Source organism: Schistocerca nitens, chromosome 1 (assembly GCF_023898315.1).
Source record: "Schistocerca nitens isolate TAMUIC-IGC-003100 chromosome 1, iqSchNite1.1, whole genome shotgun sequence".
NCBI lineage: Eukaryota > Metazoa > Arthropoda > Insecta > Orthoptera > Acrididae > Schistocerca > Schistocerca nitens.
Window position 1 is genome coordinate 826491365 of NC_064614.1, and position 25257 is coordinate 826516621.

Here is a 25257-nt window from a genome sequence, read left to right on the forward strand (position 1 = left end):
AGCTTTTAATTTGTATCCGGTGTTTCATTTACGGTTTAGTGAAGCAGGGGATACATAGTTCAAGTGAACAACAGGACAGCAATCCTAGTTGAAACTAAGAAATCGACGTACGCTGAACTTGTATCCCGTACTGCACTTTAAGCAATACAGTTCTAAAGAGTTTCGAGATACAACTGACATACATGTAACGTGATGTATTCTTTGTTAGTAATATATATTTCATTCATTTTTTTCCATTGTATATTGCGGAGAAATACAAACACGCGATATCGTTAACGTGGAAATATTTCTGGCCCTTATATATGTGAAGTACAGTTTTTCTCTCTTGCATTCCTTTGTTTCTGAACATTCTTCTCAGCTCTTTCATCTTTGTAATACATGATCTCTGGCCAATTCTGACGTCATTGGCCAAAGCTGACGGGTTGTATCCCCTGCTAAACTAGACCCATAGTCCCTCATGTTTGAGGTACATTTCCAGTCGTTGTAGTTTGTCATACCGATCAACTTTTCAAAGTTAAACAGTGATTGTCCACCCAAAGCCATCTTGAATACGTTCAGATAGTTAAACAAATAAATGTTGAAAGTTTCTCTGCAAAAAAAAAAAAAAAAAAAAAAAAAAAAGTTAGAAACACATTGAACACACGCGAAAATTATGTAACCTTGATTTGTCAGTTTATTTCTGTGGTATGGAAAGTGGAAAGTTCACTAAACTCTCCTGGGCCCATAACTTATTAGATATTTACTCTAATTAGTCCTCTGTGAGATTATAAAGTTGACCTTCTAATCAAATACGCAATACACCATATCGCCAGGAACACACATTTTGGGAGACCATTTATTCAACGATGTACATAACGAAGATCAAGGAGAAAACATAAACTACCATACATATAACACATCAAAGAGTAAAATATGAATGTTCCCAACAAAATTGAATTTAGGTATCTTCGAGCTTCCAGTAGTTCCTTCGTCAGTCGTCACACAAACTGCAAATAAATAAAGCCACACTGGTGAGAATCTTCTGTGACTTCACAGGACGTTACGTTGACGTTCCGGGTTGTGCGAATGCTCGGACGATCTTGTTGCAATTGACGTTATGTGACGTGATGGAGACGTTACGTGAAGTGTGAATCGACCTTTATGTTAAACTGTGGACGTACTTTGGTCACTTGCATAAGTGGAACATCTCAGGTAGTGTTGATGCCATAATCTTTGCCCAGATGCGTGCGCAGTTCGGAGCGTCTGCTTTCGACACATTCAGAAGTGACAGTTGGGTGGAAAGCTTCACAATCAAGAACTGCGGAAGAGCATTTTTTTAATATTTGTATTTGACTTTTTCTGACGTGCGTAAGACAGAAAATATGGTCGTCGGCCATGGAACGGAATGGTGTTTCCTTATATCAGCATTTTTAGTAATAATGGCGATGAAACCATGCGAGAGCAGGGCAACCTCAAAACCAGAAACTTGGACGGGACGGTGGCTGCCTGAAAGAACTACGGAAGCTGCTCATGATGTGAATCATAATTTAAAGGATGCTAAACATGGAGTTAAAATGGGCGTTGCTTCGAGGTTCTGTGATGATGCAGAGGTAAATATATTGTTAATTCTGGCTAACAGCTCGTTGTCGTCTGTTGCCATTGTATTGGTGTTCCTAAATTGTTGAGTGCAACTTTGAAGATAAATCCATTAGTACCACGTAGTCCTGATTACTACTGGTTCTAGAAAGGATAACTTCTGCATCTATAGTCGGCAAACCACGGTGAGGTGCGTGGCAGAGGGTAGGACTTATGTTCCGTCGTACCAGTTATTACGGTTTCTTATTGTGCCATTCACGTATGGAGCGGGAGAAGAAAGATTCGTTTGAATGCCTATGTGCGTGCAGCAATTATCCTAATCTTATCCTCGTGATCCCTATGTGAGTGATACATGGAGGTTGTAGTGTATTCATAAAATAATCCTTTAAAGCCGCTTCTTGAAACTTTGATAGACTTTCTCGGGATAGTTTACGTCTGTCTTCGAGAATCTTCCAGTTCAGTTCCTAAGTATCTCTGTAATTCTCTCCCACAGATTAAATGAATCTGTACCATTAGTGCTGCCCTTCTCTGTATACGTTCAATATCCCCCGTTATTCCTATCTTGTACGGATCCCACACACCTAAGCAGTATTGTAGAACAGATCGCACGAGTAATTTTTAAACAATCTCCTTTGTGAAGTAATTGCACTGTGTCAATATTCTACCAATAAACCGAAGTCTGTCACCTGCTTTACCCACGACTGTAACTACGTGATCATTCCATTTGATATCCCTGTAAAGTGTTACACCCAAGTGTTTGTACGGGTTCGCCGATTCCAACAGTGACTCACAAACTTTTTACTCATAGGATACTACATTGTTTCGTTTTGTGAAGTTCAAAATTTTACATTGCTAAACATTTAGAGCAAGTTGTCGATCTCCGCATCACGTTGAAATCTTATGAAGATCTTACTGAATATTTATGCAGTTTCTTTCAGATAGTACTTCATTAAAGACAGCTGCATCACCTGCTAAAAGCTACTGTTTTAGTATTAATATTGTGAGAAATGTAATTTATATATAGAGTGAATAGCAAGGCTCCCAACACACTTCCCTGGGATCCACTTGATGTTACTTCTGCATCTGATGATGACTCCATCCGAAATGATGTTCTGACTCTCAGTCCAGCGACTGGTTTGATGCAGCTCTCCATGCTACTCTATCCTGTGCAAGCTTCATCTCCAAGTAACCACTGCAACCTACATCCTTCTGAATCTGCTTAGTGTATTAATCTCTTGGTCTATGACTTTACCCTCCTCTTTTGTTCTCTTTCCCCTGACACTGTTAGTCATGTCACCTGAATTGTAAAGTATAGTTAGGTGTAAAGATGCTACAGCAGATTTTGCTGACTGAGGGTTTTCCTTTCAAGTTTTCTTCACTGTGCCTACAATGCTTGTACTCATAAATGTCACTTTCTGAAACGCATTTGTTTGTGAAAAAACTACATGTGATATTTCTTTGTGTGGAAACAAAGGGCTGTATAAAGAACACCTGTGCAGTGTTGCTCATCTTTGCCAGGATTCACAGGTACCTAGAATTCATACCTACTGCAAGGCAAAACTTTATCCAAACTGGTCTGTTTCATTGTTCATACACTGAATGAAAGAGCAACTAGGCTGGAATGAAAACAGTTGCTCATCTACAGTGATATTTTCACGTGGAATGTAACCCCCTATTAGAAACATCATTATGAAGGAACTGAAATTGGTGAACAACAGAATGCATCACATCAGCATTTCCTTCCTTGTTGACAAACGGTCGGCAGAATAGGGGTGACAGAAATTGCTGGAACAACCGGTTTTCAGTTATTAGTTCTTTAATGTCAGTTTAACCTGAATGTTAAAAACCACTCAAAAGATCTGGTTTTTGAAATAACTGACTCTTGGTTTTTTATCACTATTCTTTCCTGTAATAAACATAGAAATTGAACAAAAATTGAAAAGTTTTGTCTCCTCCAGTTTAAAGATACATAGAATCAAAGTATTAAATTAAAAAGTAAAATAAAAAACTTTGTCTGCTATTTACTACTATTCTCAAAGTGACAACTGAGGTTGGAGAAAACAATTTTTCTTGTGAAGTAATTGGTTTTCAAGAGATACAAGCAGATAAAGGCATACTGTGTGGACACAGGCAACAGATCAGCTACGGTCAGTTTTTGCTGACAATTTTGAATGAAGCTTTCTGCTTATGGTGTCACAAATCGAGCATTGTACTTTGATACCTCACTTTGTAAAATACTTGGACTAGGGATGGTGTCATTCTGTATTGAATTTAATTGGATTTATTTGCCTTTAGACAACTGTTGTTGTATAAGGCATCATTTGTTACATAATTCTACAGATGGTTATACAAGTGATTATACAAAAGGTTAACATATAAAGATATTAAATAAATATTGCATGTCTTGTACTCATCCATGATTAATTTTGTTACATCAGTTGCACAGACAAATTTTGTTGTATATCATAAGTTACAATTTTGTTAGTTCACAATCACGTTTATGATAAGAGCATCATATTTTTTCATTGTGTATGAGTTCGGTTGTACTATAGAATGCGGTCTCTTTCAGCCATGTCTACCACCATTTTATATTTATTTTCATTCAATTGCCTTTTGCCATGTGATAGTGTTAATGTTTTGCCAGCATGTACAAAATTATTTTTGACTTTACTCAAAAGTGTCCAAGGAATGTCTAAAAAGTTCCTGTTTCTGGTTTCATATGAGTGCACATCTGAAATGCTTTCATACATGTGGGCATTGTTTGGCTTGCATAAGTGCTTTGAGTGTATATAGATTGGGGACTGTAAGTATTTTGTGCTCAATAAAGCACTGTCTGCAAGACATTAATTTGCTCGAACCAAAAATATACCTAATGGCTTTCTTTTACCAGAGGAAAACATCTTTTGCCCCCAGCAAAGTTTCCCAAAGAACTATTCCATGACCGAAATGTGTGTGAAAAAAGGCATAATATGCCATCAGCATGCACTATTTAGTGACACAGTACTTAAGTTTCCTAAGGAGATATAGAACTCTTGCGCACAGCTCTTTGTGTGGGTATTCCAGCATAATTTAGTATCTAGATATATGCCTAACAATTTTACTGAATGCCTGAGTTCATGTGATCCATTATTACTCTCTGAGGGAAAAGAGGATGTTTGTTTTGTATTTATTTAATGGCAGTCTATTTTCATGGAAGCACTGAGCTGCCTTTTCCATCATGGAGTTGTTCATTTGTTTGGCAACACCCGCGTCACTATGTGACGTGATAAAAGTTGTCGTTGGCATAATTACAGAGTTATATGGTAATAAATTGGACAGGTCATTCACATACACAATAAACAAGGGCCCATTACAGATTCTTGTGGAACTCCATATATCACCTTGAGGCAGTCAGATTTATTTGAATTTAAAACTACCATTTGGTTTCTGTGTATCAGATATGTTTTCAGCAGTTATTCCATATTTTCCAAGTTTTTTTAAATTAAAATTCTATGTGGGACAGTGTCAAATGCCTTGGATAAACCTACTAAAGTTGCATAGGTGTTTCCTTATTTTCATAACCATGTAATATTAATAATACAACTTCCTGAACTGCCTTTATTGTTGATAGCCCACTTCGGAATCCATATTGGGCCCTATTTAGGGGATTGTAAGACTAAACAAAATATCATTTAATTGGTCCTTCATTAATGTTTAAATAATTTTGGATGTTATAGGTACTATTGCAATGTTCCTTCTGTAAACACCCTATTAATTAGGTAGGACAGTGGATTGCATATAGTGTCTATTTTCTTTATGATAAAATTAGAAAAACCTTAGATGTCCTCAGTTCTGGAGTTGCTCTATGATTTGACAACATTCAATATATCCTTAGCATAAATAGTTCTCCATTCAAATTTTGGCAAATCTACTGGCAACTCAGTTTCCTACAAATTGGGAAGTCTCTTCATTCTCCTCGAAATTTCTTTCATCTGTTATAGCTAATTAAGGTGCTGTCCATGTTTTGTGTAATGGCACTTTTAAAAGTGCTTACATTTATCACTGTCACATTATTAAAATGATCACAGATTTGGTTGTATCTAATATTAGTTTTTGATCTTTGTTTACACATGAAGCTTCAGTCAAGTCATGTTGTATGTTCACTATGGTGCTATTTGTATGTTTGAGTCTAGCTATTGGTCTCTTCAGGGCAGAGATTGCATCAGGTGCTTGATTTTTGCTAACATAATTTGATCCTCCAATTACAACAACAAAATCTTTAGTAGACCATTCAGGGAAGTCACTTTTACCCACATGTCAGAGAGGCTCCAGATTTCATAAACCCCTCCACTTCAAACTTCGTTGAGTCATCCTACACGGAACTTAATATACAGGACATACCATGACTGTGGCTGTCTGAAAGAATCCTTATTTTGTTTGCTTACAGACTTTGACAAGACTTTTTTAAGTCACAGAACTGGATTCTTCCTTTTCGTTTGTTTTGCACTTGTTTCCATTGTAATTTGACACTTTTGAATCATTGTTTTCAGATTTAGTTAGCACTTAAAACCTTTTTTTTTTTTTAAAAAAAAGGGGGAAAGTTGCTTTTGTAGTCTTTGATTTTCTTTGTGAATGTTCTTTTTCTCATAACATATTCCCAAGGCCTAACATCGTTGCGTGTTTGAACAGCTATTTCACAGTTAAGAATAAGTTCGTTATGCCTGATATTACAATCAGCAGCACAAACCTGTTCCTTTAGTTTTGTGTTCTCTAACTGGAGAGCTTTAATATCCTCTTGTAACTCTGAAGTAACTTTCACAAGGTTCATTTCTTCCAGGGCATCTCGACGTGAAGCAAGTCTACAGGCATTTTCATCCACCGTGTTAGTTGGACATGCCTGTTTACCGTTTTTATCTGCACAACTGACACTTCAGCACAACAAAAATGACACCATTTGTTGCAAAATTTGCACAGAATTCAGTTACGCATGGCCTAGTTACACTTAACACGCTATATCAAGTAAAACACGACTTTTTCATCGAGCTGAAACACACTACCTCTCTACCTGGTGCCATGATGTGTAATACAAATAATACTGAACTACAGTGGGAAACTGCCTTATAGACAAGATAGGGCAAGTCCGGCACACTTGCATGTACATGCTTATCATCCAGCAGGCCATGACACTTAGTAACAGGTACTTTATTGCCCCAGCAGTGCTGTACCAATTCTTACGCCTTGTGTTCATTTCTCGTTTGTCAACATTGGTATTAAAAATAGCAGAACACTTTCCCATTTTCTGTAACCAATATTTCAAAGCAGTGGAAATTTACAAATAAAAAGTATATCTTTTAAGAAAAGGTTTACTTAAAAACAAAAAGTTTTACTACTGCTGTTGTCTAATTGAGATCATAGTTTTTACCTGATTATCAGTTAAAAATAAAAACTCCTACTACAACAGAGACCAAATAAATACTGAAAAATCACCAGTTATTAAGAACTAACATACTGGCATCAGTTTTAGATGGTCTTTTTTTTCCCCCCCATTACTTCTGCTGAATGCCATAAACCAACCAGGAAGGCAAATGATATCTGTGGACAGGTCCGAAAGCTGTTTCTCGTGCTTCTGTACCAGTCAAAATGATGGATGGTGATCTTTCTAGTAGTTCATTGCGCCACTTCTCAGAAAGGCCCTAAATGCTTAATTCTTTGCAGACATGTACCTCACAAATATTAACTCATAAAGAAATGGGAAATTTAGAATAAAACATTTACAAAAACTGTCTGGTAGTCGAGCACCTGTCAAAATGACAGGTGCAATCCTTCTAGTGTTAATCTTTCTCTAATGAACTGCTTAATTACATATTAAATCTTAGTCTTTGCATCTTTTTTTACTTATTGTTGTACACTAAACTTGTATCCATGTAGTTTTATTTTATGTTAATGACCTCCTCTTATTTATCTACAGACAAACCTGACAGTAGATTGGAATTACTCTCCAGTGAACTATACATGCTTCACTCCTAAAGAGAGGTACATTCCAGATCCAACCTCTCCACCACTGATTGAAAAGGAAAACATTCCAAAGGCATATGTGGTAAGTATATCAATACCAGTGTTCGGGTAATGCTAAGATTCGTAGGATTTTACTGTTCCTCTCTGTTTGAAATTTATAGTAGTTAGTGACAGGATGACTCAAAATGAACCCGTTTGTGAAAGTGGAGATAAGTGACCTAAGAGGAGACCTTAATTTAATGCAGAGGACTAGCTCTAATAAAGACTTAAAAATGCTCTATAAGCAGTCTCTGAAAATTCTTCAATGTGTCAGCAAAAAGGCAAAACTCTTGTAGTAGGCCAAAATATTCAAAATTCTGAAAGCAATGCAAGGAAGACTTTGAGTATTATTATGTCTGAAATAAATTCAGTGACGCCAATGGTGTCAATCATCTCAATGACAGTAGCAAGAAGGCAGACGATACAAAATTGAAATCGTTGGTTACTATATTCAATTAATCTTCATAAATATGGGGGCAAAAATGTCAACTACATATAAACATTGTTTATGCAACCAGCAGCTGTCAGTTTTGCCAAATCGTATGTTAGAGATATTACAAAAATGTGATTAACTGAACTTTTAAATACTGCTCCGCAAACTCTTAATCAATTAGTTACCTTACAGTGCACCCTTGGCTTTGGACAATGCTACCAACATGTACGTCACCACAATTAAGATTTCATATTCACACATTGGCTTTGCTGACACTTGAACCTAACTGTCCCCTTTCACCCTAATCTATAATGGGACTATACTAAGAATCAGTTTGTCACATTCAAAAGAATATTATAGACACACAAAAATTTGCCAGTATTCTGTTCTCTATTTGCATGTACATGGTGTCATATCCCACAACATCATTATGTCAAAAAACATGGCCAACATAAAGTATCATTAGGTTCAATCCAACCCGTGAAGACTATTTACAATTACAATACAATTGGTTTCCCTGTTGCCTGCCCTTTCCCTGTTGCCTGCCCTTTCCCTGCCCCCACATTGCTCTATCCCCCCATTTTTCTTCTGCTGCAGTGTTTGAGGCCATTCTTTCTTTCTTCCTTCCTTTCCTTCTTATCTTTTCTTCTCCTCCCTGTGTGTGCCTGACAGCCACCCACGCGTTTGATGCATAGTAGGAGACTGGGTGACGGGTAATTCCCAATGCTGAGTTGGCATGCAGGGCCCACACGTACCCCCTAGTACAGTCCGGGCTCAGGGAGGGGTGATTGCCAGATCTTCCTACTCTGCTGATTGTTCCCTCCATCTGTCGTTTGGGAGGTGTGACCTAAGGTAAGAACAATCACTTAAGGTGGGGAGGCTCTCCTTTGGAGGGTCCCTGCCTGGAAGGAGCGTATCATCAGAGATGCTGGCAATTGTGGGGGACTCCTTCCCAATGACTGATTTTCCTTCTTTTTCTCAAAGTGTTTGACATAAAAGAAAGTGGAATGAGGCTCCTGCCTCAATGTCTCTTCCTATTGTGCCTTGATATCTCGTAGTCTTAAGTTTAGACGAAAACCAGACTTTTGCTACTCTTAACCCCTTTGTTCTGCAGAAAGTGTGGATGGCATCGCTGGCCCTGTGAAGTCATGCTCTAATCTCCACAATGGAACTCTGCTTTTGGAAATTGATAGTGCTCTCCAGGCCCAGAAACTACTCAAGGCCCAAATCCTCCACGAATATCCTATAAAAGTGGAGGCTCGCAGGACACTGAACTCATCCCCCAGTGTTATCTACACCCGGCTGTTGGATGGTTTGACGGAGGACGAAATAACTAATTATCTATCAGATCAGGGCGTTACTGCTGTTAAAGTTATGAAGAAGGAAGCTGCCGATTTGGTGCCCACTTGCACATTGTTCCTGACTTTCGATCAATTAATGCTTCCTACCAAGATAAAGGCAGGCTATGAAGTCATCTCTGTGCGCCCTTACATTCCCAATCCGTTGAGGTGTTACAGGTGCTACCAGTTCAATTATACCAGCACGTCATGTAAAAACACAGCCAAATGTGTCACTTGTAGCAGAGATGCACACGAGGGCACCTGTCCACCTCCTTCCCCCCCTTTGCGTCAATTGTAATGGAGAACATGCTGCTTCCTCTCGTTCTTGTCTCGTCTACAAAGACGAGTGGGCTGTTCAGGATATAAGGGTGAAGGACAAGGTACCTTTTCCTGTTGCCCAGAAACTGTTGGTGAGCCGTAAACCGAATGTCCCTGCATCTGGAAGCTACAGCACTGTGTTAGCCTCTCCCTGTCCCACAAAAAACATAGCTGTGCAAACTTGACTTACAGTTAAGTTCGATGGTGGCAGCGTCGCCTCGCCTTAAAGCTCACACTCAGTCTCCCGCTTCCCGGGCTGTAGATTCTGCTACCTGCTCTTTGACCTCACTGTCGAAGACAGTTGCAACGCAGCCAGCGAACCATCAGTTCAAAAAGGATTATTCCCGGGAAGATTTCTTGCATACCTTGGGTTTGCAGCCATCTGGCTCTTCTGCAAATCTCCAAAAGTCAAAACAATCGTCCAAAGGCAGCCAGTCTCTCCCCCCCCCCCCCTCTCCCCCACCCCCCTGAGACTCGGCACTTCTTTTCAACTGACCGACACTGGGGAAGCTCCGTTGATCCCGCTGAGTTAATGGACGAATATCCTCCACATGTGGATTCCAGTGGCCGTCCTCCCTCGACAACTCACCTTAAGCAGCTGTCGAGGTGAGTGTTTCTTATTCATTCTCTGGTGTTCCTAAATTTTATGGCCCTTTTACAGTGGAATATCCATGGCCTTCTCCAAGAAACCATGCTACGTCCTAAAGACCATTTTGATCTTTCCCATTTTATGTCGCTTTGGATGGACCTTCCCCTTATAGCAGGGATTCCTGCTCTTGGTGGGTCATACTGCTTCTACAAGATGTTTTTCATTGTCCTATCCCCTTGCACACCCACCTGCAAGCAGTTGTTGCCTGTGTTTTCCTTCCCGAATTTACCTTGTCCCTCTGCACCATTTATATCCCTTTGTCTTCTGCTGTCACTAGGGTGGACCCGATGCAGCTTGTTGCTCGGTTTCCTCCATCCTTTCTGCTCCTTGGTGACACCAATGCCAATCATCCTTTTTGGGGCTTGCCTCTTGCCTGCCTGAGAGGTTCTCTTTTGGCAGATGCTCTTACCCATTTTAATCCTGTGTGCCTTAACACTGGCAAAGCCGTGTTTCTCTCAGATTCCCCGCAGCCTTGTTCCCACTTAGACCTCTCGATCTGCTCTGTCCAGCTCACTCGATGTCTCGAGTGGTGTTCTCTTTCTGATACTTACTCGAGTGACCACTTCCCTTGTGTGACTCGCCTGTATAGTGATACTCCGCCACAGCGGCCCACTCATTGGAAATTCTCTTGCTGACTGGGGGCTTGATTCCTCCTTGGCAGGTGATGATCAGGCCGAGCATCTCGTGGGCGTTATTCTCTCGGCTGCCGAATCCTATATCCCTCGTACTACTACTTCTCCCTGTCAGGTCTCTGTCCCTTGGTGGACTGTGGAGTGCGGCAATGTGATTAGTGCCTGACTATGTGCACTTTCTCTTTCACAGTCACATACATTAACAAACTGCGTCCGCTACAAGCAACTACGTGCGCAGTGCCATCGCACTATCAAGGAAAGCAAGAAAGCATGCAGGGTTTCCTTCACCAGCTCATTCAACAGTTCTACTTCATCCTCTCTCATTTGGGGTGGCCTGCACCGGCTTTGTGGGACTACCGCCCACTCCCCGATCCCTGGTCTGACTGGCGGGAAATATCATAGTCGACCCTGTAGATGTTTCCAATGCTTTGGGCTGGTACTTTGCGGAGGTTTCCAGCTCAACCCACTGCCATCCTGCCTTCCTTCCTCGGAAAGAGGTGGAGGAGGCTCGTGCAATCTCTTTTCTGAATCGAGAATGCTAAAATACTCCTTTCATTATGAGGGAGTTAGTGTGCTCTCTCCGCATCCAGGTTTTCTGCTCCTGGGCCCGATACAATCCACATCCTCATGCTGCAGAATCTTCCTGTTGCAGGGAAAATGCTTACTCCTCGATACCTACAACCGTATTTGGACTGATTGTGTATTTCCCACACTTTGATGTGAAGCTACTATTGTTCCCCTACCTAAGCCTGGTAAAGTTAATCTCTTCCTTCCTGCTATCATCCAATTTCCTTTACCAGCAGCGTTTGTAAGGTGATGGAATGCATGATCAATGGTAGATTAGTGTGGTGGCTGGAGCCACACCATCTTCTCACTAATGCTCAGTGTGGGTTCTGAAAGCGCTGCTCAGCAGTTGATCATCTCGTCACCCTGTCAACGTTCATCATGAACCATTTTCTGCAGAAGCGTCAAACAGTGGCCGTGTTCTTTGATTTGGGGAAAACCTATGATACCTGTTGATGGACAGGCATTCTACGTACTATGCACACATGGGCCCTTTGCGGTAGTCTTCCCACTTTCGTCCGGGAATTTCGAACAGACTGAGTTTTCCAGATAGTGTGGGTTCCTCCTTATCCCACACCTTTTCACAGAAGAACTGGGTGCCTCAGGGCTCCGTACTGAGTGTCGTCCAATTCGCCTTGGCCATCAACCCAATTACGGACTGCCTTCCAGATGGCATTTCTGGCTCTCTTTTCGTTGACGACTTTGCTATTTATTGCAGCTCCCAGCGGACATGTCTCCTGCAACTCTGTCTTCAATGGTGTCTCGACCATCTCTGTTCATGGAGTGTTACAAATGGTTTCCGCTTTTCTGCTACCAAATCAGTTTGCGTCAACTTCTGGCAGTACAAGACGTTTCTTCCACCATCCTTACAACTGGGCCAAAACGCTCTCCTGTTCATGGATGCAACGAAGTTCTTAAGGCTTATGTTAGATAGGAAACTCAGTTGGTCTCCCCACATGTCCTACCTGGGTGCACGCTGCACCCGGTCCCTCAGTGTCCTTCGTGTTACTGAGTGGTACCTCTTGGGGAGCTGACAGGACTGTCCTCCTCCACCTCTATCGATCTCTTGTCTGCTCCCAGTTGGATTGTGTATGCATTGATGGCCATCCATCTTACGCCGTCTAAATACAATCCACCATTTGGGGATCCATCCCGCATATGGTACCTTCCATATTAGGCCAGTTGAGTCTATATGCAGAAGCTGGTGAACTATCACTGTCATACTAGTGCAACATCCTACTCAGTAGGTATGCGTGTCGGCTTTCTTCCATGCCAGGCCACTCAACCTTTGATCCTTTTTTGATTACATTCTTGACTGCCAATACGAGATGGACGCTTCTTCTTTGCGGCCTCCCGGCGTCCGCTTTAGTCATCTGTTTCAGCAGTTGCAGTTCCTACTTCCTGCCACTTTCTGAATAGGTGAGAGCCCTTCACCACCTTGGCTTCAAGCACAGGTTTGTGTTCAATTTGACATCTGTTAGTTCCCGAAGGATTCACCTCCCAAGCTGACCTGTCACTGCAAATTTCTCGAACTTCGCTCACAACTTGCAGACAGCTTATTTTTGTACACTGATGGTTCCAAGGCCGCCCATGATGTTGGCTGTGCTATTGTCATTGGGGATGATAAGTTTCAATACCAGCTTCTCAACGAGTGCACAATTTTTACCGCAGAGCTTTTTGCCCTCTATCAGGCTGTTCACTACGTCCGGAGGCACCAGCTCACTCGCTGTGTGATCTGCTCTGACTCCCTGAGTGCCCTTCAAAGTCTGGATGATCCAGATCCAGTCCACCCCATCGTTAGATGGATCCAGGACTGCCTCCATTTGTTCCCAGATGGGGGAGCCCAAGTAATGTTCGTGTGGGTTCCTGGCCATGTTGGTGTGCCTGGGAATGATGCTGCTAATGCTGCAGCCAAGGCTGCAGTCCATCTCGGTCGGCCCACCTCTTACTGTTCCCTCGCAAGATATTCGTAGTTTCTCTATTGGTGTATCACGTCACTTTGACATGACATGACATGACCATTGGTGCTCCCTTCATGGGAACAAACTCGGAGAAGTCAAACCTCTCCCAACAGCCTGGTCGACTTCCTCCCGACCGTCTTGCCATGAGGAAGTAACGTTAGCTCTGTTGCAAATAGGGCACTGCCACTTTAGTCACTGCCATTTGTTGAGTGGCGACCTTGCACCCAGCTGTCCTTTCTGTAGCCAGCTATTAAGTCAGACGTTTCCTGATCCACTGCCCCTATTTTAGCCATTTACGTCTCAGGGTCGGGCTGCTGCCCGTTTTGCGGACATTTTAGCAGATGATGTGCGAGCTGTGGCTTGGGTTTAAAGTTTTTTAAAAAACAGTAATATGACAAGAGATTTGATTTCTACCTGGTGACCCTGGTGTCTTGTTGGTGTCTTTTAGACACTCTTCTGTAACACCTCAACATTTTAGATTTGTTTTTTCTTCCTTTCTGTATTGGACCTCAACGGTTTTTTACCCTCGCGGTCCCAGCATTCTATGGTTCTATACTGCGCGCTTATAACCTTAGATTTTTTTGTGCCCCAAAACCCCAAAAAAACAATCATCTCAAGTAGAGACTAAAGCTGGCCACATTTGCAGCCACCCATCGTACAGTGATTCCTGGAATCTCCCTCAGTGGACTCTTATACTGATCTCATGGCCATTGTTGAATATTTTGCAGTAACTGTCATCCTGATTTCCTGACTTGGCAAGATGTAGTGGAACAAAACTACTTATCCTTCCATACACAAACCTGGAATCGTACTTTGTTCCATTTAGTGATTGGGAGTTGCACAGCAGTTAAACATTGTTTAGAGACGTAGCCCCTGGACCTGAAAAAAATCCCCAATCAAATGCTTACACTTTCAGCAACAGCAGCATAACACAGATCCTCACATTTTTCAATTGTGATTAGTGGAAATGGAGGTTTCCCTCTGAATGGCAGGAGGGTATTATTATTCCTATCCTGAAACTGGGGAGAAGCTCTCAAAAGTTGACTAATTATCAACTAGTCTCTTTAATGAACAAGCTGTGTTAATTATTTGAAAGAATGGTCAACTGCTGATTGTGTTGGTGCTTGGAAGCCAGATGATGTTTATCACAATTTCGAAGTGGTTTTCAGGCTTTATTTTCCACCACATACTACCAGTTGACTCATCTGGAATCGGCAGTGTGCAATGCTTTTGTGCTTTGCCAGCACCTGATAACTATGTTCTGTGATCTGAAAAAGTTGAGAAATACCACCTGGCACTGCCACATCCTGTCTACACTGCATGAGTGGAGCTTTTGGGTCTGCTTACTCATTTTTATCCAGAATTTCCTATCCCTTTGATTGTTCTGGGTCTGGATAGATTCAACCCTCAGCAACCAAAATGTACAAGAAATTGGGAGTTCCTTGGAGATCGTTTCTGAGTGTGAAATTCATTGCCATCGCAATCAATGATATCAGGACTGCAGTGAGACACACATTTTCAACATTAATGTATGTGGACGAACTGTGCCTGTATTAGAGCTTTACTTAATTATGCACTGAAGAGTTCCAACTGTAGGGTGCCGTATAGAAAGTATGTTATAGTATGTTATTAGGTCGTGAATAGTGGATATTGGTTTTCTTCCACAGAAATTTATGTCCTGCACATTTGTCAACTCAGGACTGTGTCTGTGCCTGCAACTCCATACTGGTAACAAGTTACGTGAAGTTCTTGAAACTTTCAAATTTTTTAGATCTTTTGGCAAAAGTTAACATGGTTATTACATGTAAGCCCACTCAGTCAACTTCTATGAGGAAACTTTAAACCCTCAGTTTTCTTAGCAGTACCTCATGGGGTTCAGGCTGCACAGTTCTTCAGCAGTTCTACAAAGCTTATATTTTATCCCACATGGACTAATGACATGTTTCCTATGGGTTAGCAGCACAATCAGTACTGTGCTTTTTAGACCTTGCCCACTATTGATGTGATGTGAGATTGGCAGCTGGAGGCTTCTGTGAGCCTCACAGGCAGCCTCATGAAGGAAGCTGGTATCCCACCACAGAGGGTCATGTGCCAGCAACTCTTGACAAATATGTGGTTACAATCGGTCTGATGCCTATCCATCTGTTAATTTATCCTGTTTTACAACTGACATGTCACTGTTTACGAATTGCTGAGTCTGGGGTATGGGAGACTGTGCAAAGACCTTCTTGGCTATGTAGTGAGTTTCCTTTTGGCACCTTTTGTTGTGTGTACCCTGTACTATGATTCAGGTGGACCTCTTCCATGCCCCTAAGGAAAGTACTGACAATCTGTTCTTGGACACTTACTCCATTTGTTTCTCCACGACTACCCCAATTCAACAAGCATCTACACTGAAAGCCAATGACAGGGTTGATTATGCTTTTGCTGAAACAAGAGGGCATGAGAGGTATTCTGTGCTGAGTGCATGCAGTGTATATGCTGCAGAGTTGGTTGTCATACCACAGACTCTACAATACACTAAAACTCTCACAACAAGGGACTACTTGGTTTGCAGCCCAACCATTGAGCTGCTTAAAAGGCATGTCTGAGTAGTAACCCAAAAGTATTTTGTTCTCTAACACCAAAGATCTTTTATTTGACCTCCACAGCTGTGAATTGCTGTAACATTTGTCTGGACACTGAACCCTGTAGGCAGTCCAGGAAATGAACTTACCTTTCAAATTAACTAAAGAAGCAACCACAGGAGAAAAACTTGAGACTCAGAATACCAGGCACAGACCTTCAGTTGCAACAGTGGCACCCAGTTTTGAAAACATGGGATGTGAAATGGCCAACTACCACAACCTGCGATTAGTTAAGGGCAATCAAAGGGACCACCAAGATGTGGCAGACTTCTTCCCAAGCAACTTGGAATGATGCTGTCATACTGTGCTGACTATGTATCAACCATACCAGACTTACCCATGAGCTTATTTTACATCAAGAGGGCTCCTCCCAATACATCTGTGCATACCTCATGATACCCATATTCTCAGTGTGGTCTGCTGGCTGATATGAGACCTGCCATGAACCTGTCTCCCTTCCTGCCCCAAGATACTTGTGGGTGATGAAATAGCAGCTAATACTCATGCATTTCCTGAGGAATAAGCAGATATTCTAACAAAATGTGATGCATCTAAACATTAGGTGTCAAGGTTCGATGTGGGGAGTACCCCCTGCTACAGTGTGTGCCCCAAGTGGCTTCAAGCTACTTTCTTCCACTGCTGCGGTGTATGTTCTAAGTGGATTGAAGCTACTTTCTTTCTGCCTTGTCATGCATTTTAAATTTTTATGTACATATTTTATTTATTGAACAATTTAACCCAAAGCTATCTGGCTCCATACAGTTACCATTTTCTTACAACAGTTCAAATGTACTGATCATGACCATTCTTGGTGTCTCCTTCAGTGGCTGGCTACAACTTTAGCTGCTTGGGTTTCCTCACTTCTGACCATCTACCCAAATTTTCAACTGCGGTGAGGTCAGACTCCTGAGCAGACAGTTCTCTTGTTTTGCATTATGTGAATTTCCAGTGAAGCAAGGGACTGATGACTAGTATGTTTACTCTTTAAACACACAATCATCAGTCATAACTCAGCTTTCCATCTGTGTACTTCATCATACTTTCTATAACTCCCTGGTAATGTGCACACTTTACAAACTTACGAAAATCTTATTTTTAATTGCATAGCATAACAAGAATTCTATTTGTTGTAGGCGCAGCATTATTGCATGGATAAACACTTGGAGTATGACAGAGACCTGCCTACATTGTAAGTATATATCTTATTTTTCTGTATGGAGTGATATGTTTATAATCTGGTCTGTGTAAAAGGTGGTGCAGCAAGTGTAAATTTTTCATCTGCCATTGCAGTTATTGTTTTCAATGAGTTTGTTTCAGTTAATCATTTTACACAATGACATATGTGCAGCTTCTTTATATCCAGATTTCATAGCTTGAAGTAACTTAACAAGTCTGCCTACTTAGACCCCACACATTGTATGTTTAAATACTGTCAGCAGAAGTGAAGAACTACTTCTATTACTTCCATTTATTTGTCTGTACATTAAAATCCATATTCTGAGATATAAAACTGCTTTTCGGCAGTTTCATTTATATGTTGACTATCAAATATTTCCAATAATCTTAATTTTTATGCAAAATTAAGAATTTCATAATAGTATTTTAAGATCTCCACGTTTCATTTTGTGGCAGGGCGGTAACAGATTATATTTTTGTCGTTCACAATTAAGAGGTGATAACTGAATGGGAGTCCCTGTAATCTCACTAATATATAGGAAGCAGTCTCCTCCTGTAATTTACAATGTTAAATTTATTTTTCATTATATCATTACAAGGTTTGATTCTGATTTCCATCTTTCATGGCAATCTTCACTGGCATATGTTGGCTACACTGTGTGATCAAATGTATCTGGACACCCTCACAAACATAAGTTTTTCGTATTAGGTGCATTGTGCTGCCACTTACTGCCAGGTACTCCATATCAGTCATTAGAAATCGTGAGAGCAGAATGGGGTGCTCCACGTAACTCATGGAATTCAAATGTCGTCAGATGTTTGGGTGTCACTTGTGTCGTACATCTGTACATGAAATTTCCACACTCTCAGACATCCCCAGGTCCACTGTTTCCGATGTGATAGTGAAGTGGAAACGTAAAGAGACATGCACAGCACAAAAGCATACAGGCCGACCTCATCTGTTGACTAACAATCCGCCAACAGTTAAAGAGGTTCATAATGTGTAATAGGCAGACATCTATCCAGACTCACACACATGAATTCCAAGCTGCATCAGGATCAACTGCAAGTACTATGACAGTTGGGCAGGAGATGAGAAAACTTGAATTTCACAGTAGATGGCTGCTCATAAGCCACACATCGCACCGGTGAATGCCAAACACTCGTTTGGTGTAAGGAGCATTAACATTGGACGATAGAACAGTGGAGAAATGTTGTGTGGAGTGACAAATCACGGTACACACTGCAGCGATCCGATGGCAGGGTGTGGGTATGGCAAATGCCCAGTGAAGATCTGCCAGCATGTGTAGTGCCAACAAAAAATTTGGAGGCAGGAATGTTATGGTGTGGTTGTTTTTTTTTTTTTTTTTTTTTTTTTTTTTTTTTTTTTTTTTTCATGTAGGGGGCTTGCACCCCTTGTTTTGTGTGGAACTATCACAGTACAGGCCTACATTGATGTTTTAAGCACCTGCTTGCTTCCCACTGTTGAAGACCAATTTGGGGATGGCGATTGCATCTTTGAACACAATAAAGATAAGATAATGATGGAGTGGTTACATAACATCCCTGTAATGGACTGTCCTGCACAGAATCCTGACCTGAATCCTATAGAACACCTTTGGGATGTTTTGGAACACAGACTTCGTGCCAGGCCTCACTGACCAACATCGATACCTCTCCTCATGCAGCACTCTGCGAAGAATGGGCTACCATTCCCCAAGAAACCTTCCAGCACATGATTGAATGTATGCCTTCTGGAGTGGATGTTGTCATCAAGGCTAAGGGTGGGCCAACACCATATTGAATTCCAGCATTATCGGTGGAGGGCACCACAAACTTGAGTCATTTTCAGTCAGTGTCTGGGTACTTTCGATCACATAGTGTATTTAGATAACTTTGTTTTGCTCTCTTTAAAAGGAGTGAAAGTTTAATGTGGTAGGATTAATTGCTCCTCCTTATATCAAGTGCAGTTAAAAATATATTGGGGTTTCTTTGAAACATCAGCATAAAACTACATTATTGCAGTTATCATTTGTCCTTTCAAGTCAGTGACAGTTTGCAGAATATTTCACAGGTGTTACGTTGCATCAAATAAGTTTGAATAACAGTAAACCATAGTAATAGTAAAGAAAATTGCTCACTGCTTTCGAGAAAAACTTACTCTCATGTACAAAATATATAAGAATATGGCAGACTGACTGTCAGACTCATAATTTTAAATGATGTCCATTACTTGATGTATCTTCTTAAAACAAACTTGTTATTAAACATTCGTTTTTTGGGTCATCTGGGTAGCAAAAAATCATCTTGAAATCTTGCTTTAACCATAAATTAAACAGCATTAACGTGTATAGATAATCTTACAGCCTCTTTTCCGTGTGATGAACAAATTCACCTTATACTTGATACCAATACTGCAGTTTTCGATTGGTTACAGAAGTGTATGAAGAGTTGAATGATGACTGGCTCTTCATGAAAGTGTGCTTTTTTTCTTACCCATTAGGAAAAAAGTTAAGTTACTTGAAGACAAGCAATTATTGGTCAACAGTTGTGCATAATCAAAGACAGTTGAATTTGTTTTTCTGAATTTTCACTAATTAGACCATGCTCTGTGTTTTTCCTAGCTGGCAATGTTGAAATTTCCATTCAGTAAAACACAATCTCTAAGAGGAATGTTTTGCTCACATAGTGTAGTCTGTTTGTGTTTATGGGCAACCAAAAATAGATTTTTCTCTATGTTTTGCACCAACCGAAGTTGTAGTCAATAAAGTTGAGTCAGTTTACGTAGGAATAATTACTTCTTAATGTTTATCTTGAAACTGGTGCCAGTTTTAAATTATGTAACTGCCTACAACATACACTTATTGCTCTCCCATTTTACATTCAGAATGTTTCTTTTTTGTGGGGAAATATTAGAGCTACACAGTTTGCATAGAATTCTGGACATTATTTTGCCATAAATTCCAAATAAATTTTGTAGTAGCAGGGTAGAAGATAATGATTCTTGCTAAATTCAAATGCCAAAGATGCTTGATCTTGTGGACATCATTGTTTGTACAGAAATACTCCTCTTTCATATGCACCACTTTCAAATCTAGTTCAGAACGAATAGTTGGAATTCATTTTCTGGCTGTAGAAGGCAGAACTGTAGAGCTTACTAGTCTTGAAATAATGCTCTATTTCATTTGGTGCTTCAAACTGCCTGGTTTTAATAACTCTTTAAGCTATACCAGTTGATACTGGTTGACACAGCAACCTGTGAATACTCAGGAGAGAGTCCAAACCATCCAGGACCATCTTCTGCTTCAGTCAGTGAGAAGTATTCATTGTGATACATGCTAGTGTGCACTTAAATCAGGTAAAGGGCAAGTTGATGTAGCAAACAAGGAGACCTACATGGTACTCCTAGGCCCAGTGAACCTTTGCTGGCAGTGTTGCCAGTAAGGAAACTGGCTGGGGGTTATGGCTGATTGTGGCTGGTTAAATAAAAAAATCTAACATTGTTTCACTACTTTGTCACAGATGAAATGGACTAGACCTGGCTAGATGTAAGACTTAGGCTTTTGAATTGCTTAGGTTTTTATTCCTGATGGTGAATTCATCAGCTAGCACAGTAGCCGTATAGCAGCAGTAGTAACAGTATTTTTTCATAGGTTATTTTACAATAATTTTACAAAATGTTGTAGGACACTTTGTTTTACAGAAATGTAAAATTATAGTAAAACATGATTAGTTACCACTATCAGGAGCCATTTAACATCAGTTGCCGTATAGAGGCCACCTTTAAACTGTCATGCAAGTTTCCCAATGTAATTTACCCTCCTTTCATTAGGTCAGAATCTTGGGTGCTTCTTATGTCTTGCTACCTGCATTTCATTTTTATGGTACCGTAATTATATCTTCTTGATTGTTCCCTGGTACATTTTTCTTGTCCTGCCTCTCATAGTAATTCCTAACATTTCGTTACTGACCAACCCTCAGTTTTTGATTTAGAAAACCATGTTTCACTGCCACAAGACACATAGATTCCAAACATGCTTTTCAGGCATATTAGAAGCTACATTTTTAAATCTCCATTTAGTTTCTATAATGTTGTTTAGATGACATTTTTTCCCTTGTCCGCCTAGTTGCCCTCTTAAATTGTACTATGTAAAAAAAATCTACTACACTGGTTCTATAACTTGTTAATTTTTGCTATTTTCCTTTTGATATATTGTTTGTACATTATTTTAGTTAATTATGTTTGATTTCCAGGCCTCCTTTAAATTGAACTGTTTTTCCTTTGTTGCTGTATTTGTCTCAACTAGATGTAAATGCCATATTTTATGTACTATAATGTTATGAACTAAGAGATGCACCTTAATTTTTAAGCAATTTTTAGGAAAATATTTTTACCGTTTATTAGATTTCAAAGCCAGAATAAAAAAAATTAGTTTGCAAAACCAAACTGATGCCACACTTCTTGAAAGATTTAAGAATGTCTTCTCTCACTCTAGACCATGACTGTTTTATTTAGTGACACACTTGTTTGATGGTAGGTCTTCTTAAATTTCCCTTCAGCTTGCATTCATGTTCAGTTTCATCCATCATCCATTTGTTCCATTCTTCTCATATACACTGTACATGGTTTATTTACCAAGACAGCAAGAGGTTGCAGTTTTGAAGTAAGTCATCCTGGAATAACAGCAAGTTGTGTATTTCCCTGTCTCTCTTTTTCTTTCATGGAATTTTTCAAGTTGCCACTGAATTACAAAAGAAGATAACTCTTCTTTATTAAAGCACCTTTCCTTGTCTCCCACATTCCTTAATCTAAAATTTCATACCAGCATCGTCTGTCAAACCCTTGTCATGTACGAAAACCACCACCTGGCAGTATTTAAAGAGGATTCGGCATATTTAGCGCTTGAAAGTGACCAGTGGATTATGTTTAGTACTGCCAGCACAATATGGAAGGACAACAGTGTAGTATGTATTTTCATGTCCCCTTGTTCTGATGGTTTTAGCAGCTTTCAGGACATCAGTTCTGTTACTCGGCACATCAAATGTCAGGAGTTCCATCTATATTTGCTATTTGGCCTAGTTCCATACTGGTTTTTGTTTGATGTTGAATAATAAAGCAATGGAAAGATATTTTCTCTTTATTGTCTTGTGGCATTTTCTGAGATATTTTGGTTTTGGTTCACATTCTAAGACTGTGAGGCTTCATAAACCTGTAGCACCAACCAACTCCACCCATAGTCTGTCAAGTTGCAATGTAGTGCTAGCCTATGAGCATGCATTTGAGTCATTTTTGTATTAATTTCAATGCATTTTTGACAGTGTTCCTAAATCCATTTCAGTAGGTCATCTTGTAGTTTTGGCCATTTTGCACTCGGTCCTCTATTTGCAGATTTAGTCTTTCTCATTGTTTTCAGTACTTTACTAGTCTGCCAATTGTGAATGGTTTCTTTGGTAGGTGGAGGGCTGAAATGTCGCTCATCTGCTCTTTCCATGTTCTGCATATGCTATTACTTTTTGAAATATATAGCCCACATCATATGGATATCTATTTTTTTCCATTATGAAACTAGCTACTAACAAAAATATTGCACTGTTCACTGATAACACAAATCACTTTAAATTAAAGTTCACTGGCACTATAGACTGCAGTGATACATCGTAGGCTGGACAGTGGTCTAGGTTTATGATGGCAGGGTGGGAGGGAGACAGTGTTAGAAAGATTGTAAATCCCCACAACGCATGTTAGTCACATTGGTACGCTGCTTCCGCCAGTTGAATCCAATGTTGCCAGATATTGATAGGTTTCATGCAGCATCAAATATGACCATTTTTAAGACTGGTGGGAATTTTAAATCAAACATTAGACCTTTTTATATTAATTCAGAGTGAAAGATGCACCTCAGTTTTGGAGGCAATTTTTAAAAGAGAAAAAAATGTCTTGTAGTCCATACGGTAGTACAATGTCAACAAAATAATGGTAGATATATATTCCAATAACATATATTCCACCTTCATTCTTCCAGAATGAGTATCCAAAAACTTCATCTGGGACTGTTGTCAGTAGTTCTTGTGCCTGATTTCTTTCAGTTTGGAATTTCTTGCTACCCTGTTGAAGCCCAATGAAAGCTTAGCATTGAGACACACACACACACACACACACACACACACACACACACACACACACACTCTCTCTCTCTCTCTCTCTCTCTCTCTCTCTCTCTCTCTCTCTTCATTATATTAACATATGTTGGAAAAGGTCTGTCAGACTTGCTGGAGAACACACGTGTCACACAGTGTACAGATGTGGCTTCAGAGGCAGGATGTCCCACTTCATTCCAGAGTTTTTTTTATAAAAACACATTTCTAATGCACACTTTTGTTGGCTCTATTGAACACTTTTCAGAACAATGTACCTCAAGATGTGGTGCTGACCATACCTTACTTGCTACAGCATACTACCCCATTGTTGATCTTCTACCACCAGGCCTCTCTAGCACTCTGTTCACTCAGGCAGTGAATTGAGAACTGTCTCGACCCGTTTGCTCATGGAGAATAAAAATAGCTTCCATATTTCCTGTGAAAAATCTATCTGTAAAACTGTCTGGTCATTAAATTAGTTCCTTCCACAATCCTTACATATGATCCAACTGCTCTTTTGTATCTTGAAATTGAAAAATTGTGGGAGTTAACATTTTAAAAAAGTATGTATTTATTCTCATATGAGGTCTGTTCAAAAAAATTCCAGAACTTTGTCCACAAAATTTTTTTCTATGCTTACCTTAATCATTGTGTGTGTGGTCTCCTTCGAAATACTCTCCTCCACAACTGATAAGACTCCAAACATGTCTGGAAGCAGTCTTGGTAAGTCTCCTGCTGGGACATGTAAGGTGCCATATGTAAATTTTCTTTTCTCATCTGCCATTGCAAATCTTCATCCTTTCAACAGGTTATGAACTTTGGAAATAAAAAAAGTCTCCAGGGGACTGGAGACTATGGAGGATGAGGCAGCACAGTGATTTCATTTTTTGTGCAATAGTCATGCAGCAACAAGGATGAATGCACATATGCATTATTTTGATGCAAGGGCCTGGAATTGTCTCACCACATTCCTTCGCACATTTTCTCGCAGGTGTTGCAACATGGACTGATAGTACTATCAATTAACAGCTCATCCCTGCAGCATGAATGCATGATGAATTAATCCTTCAAAATCAAAGAAAACTATTGGCATGGCTTTCACCTGACCTGACGAGCTTTTTTGGTCTTCGAAAATCTTTCTCGACTCATTGTGAAGATAGAACCTTGGTCTCAATATCATAACCATAGACCCACATCTCATCACCAGTTATTATTCTCTTAAGGAACATCTCATTCTCATTCATGTGATCCAAAAACTCTTCACAGATTGAGAGTCGAAGGTCTTTCTGGTCTGGACTCGTGAGCCATGGGACAAACTTGGCTGAAACACAATGCATTCAAAAATGCTGTGTCAAGATTTCATAAAATTATGAAATGAAATGTTACATTCTTCTGCAATCTCTGTCAGTCTGTCTTAGATTGGCATGCACAATTTCGTTGACATTCCTGACATCAGTAGATGTCCAAGGGTATCCTGAATGAAGTCATCTTTAACTTCCATCTGCCCATTTTTAAACCATGTGAACCATTTGTAACACTGAGTACGGCTTAAGCCCTCATCACTGTAGGCTTTCTGATCATTTAATGTGTGTCTGTAAAGGCTTTCTTGAGGTTCTCGCAAAATTTTATGCAGATCTGTTGCTCTTCTAACTTTACCATCTTGAAATTCACAAACTGTGTGATACAACATTCTTCGTTATATAGTGCTGAACAATAACTGACATACAACAGTGAAACTTCTGGCAGTTACACATTAAACACAGATGTGTGCAGGGATGCAAACTGCATTTTGTTCCGACACACCATTGGCA

At 40.1% G+C, this 25257-nt stretch overlaps 1 protein-coding gene across 3 annotated transcripts in view; it reads left to right on the top strand.

The window, feature by feature from the left end:
* The first annotated feature begins 1231 nt into the window (after nucleotides 1–1231).
* LOC126262769 (uncharacterized) overlaps nucleotides 1232–25257 on the top strand; it is a 36876-nt gene continuing 12850 nt past the window's right edge. For all 3 annotated transcript variants that reach the window (XM_049959593.1, XM_049959602.1, XM_049959587.1), the window contains exons 1-3: nucleotides 1232–1589; nucleotides 7523–7651; nucleotides 17266–17321. In XM_049959593.1, the coding sequence (XP_049815550.1) occupies nucleotides 1362–1589; nucleotides 7523–7651; nucleotides 17266–17321 (413 nt within the window). In that variant the 5' untranslated portion in view covers nucleotides 1232–1361. The remainder of the gene's footprint in view (nucleotides 1590–7522; nucleotides 7652–17265; nucleotides 17322–25257) is intronic.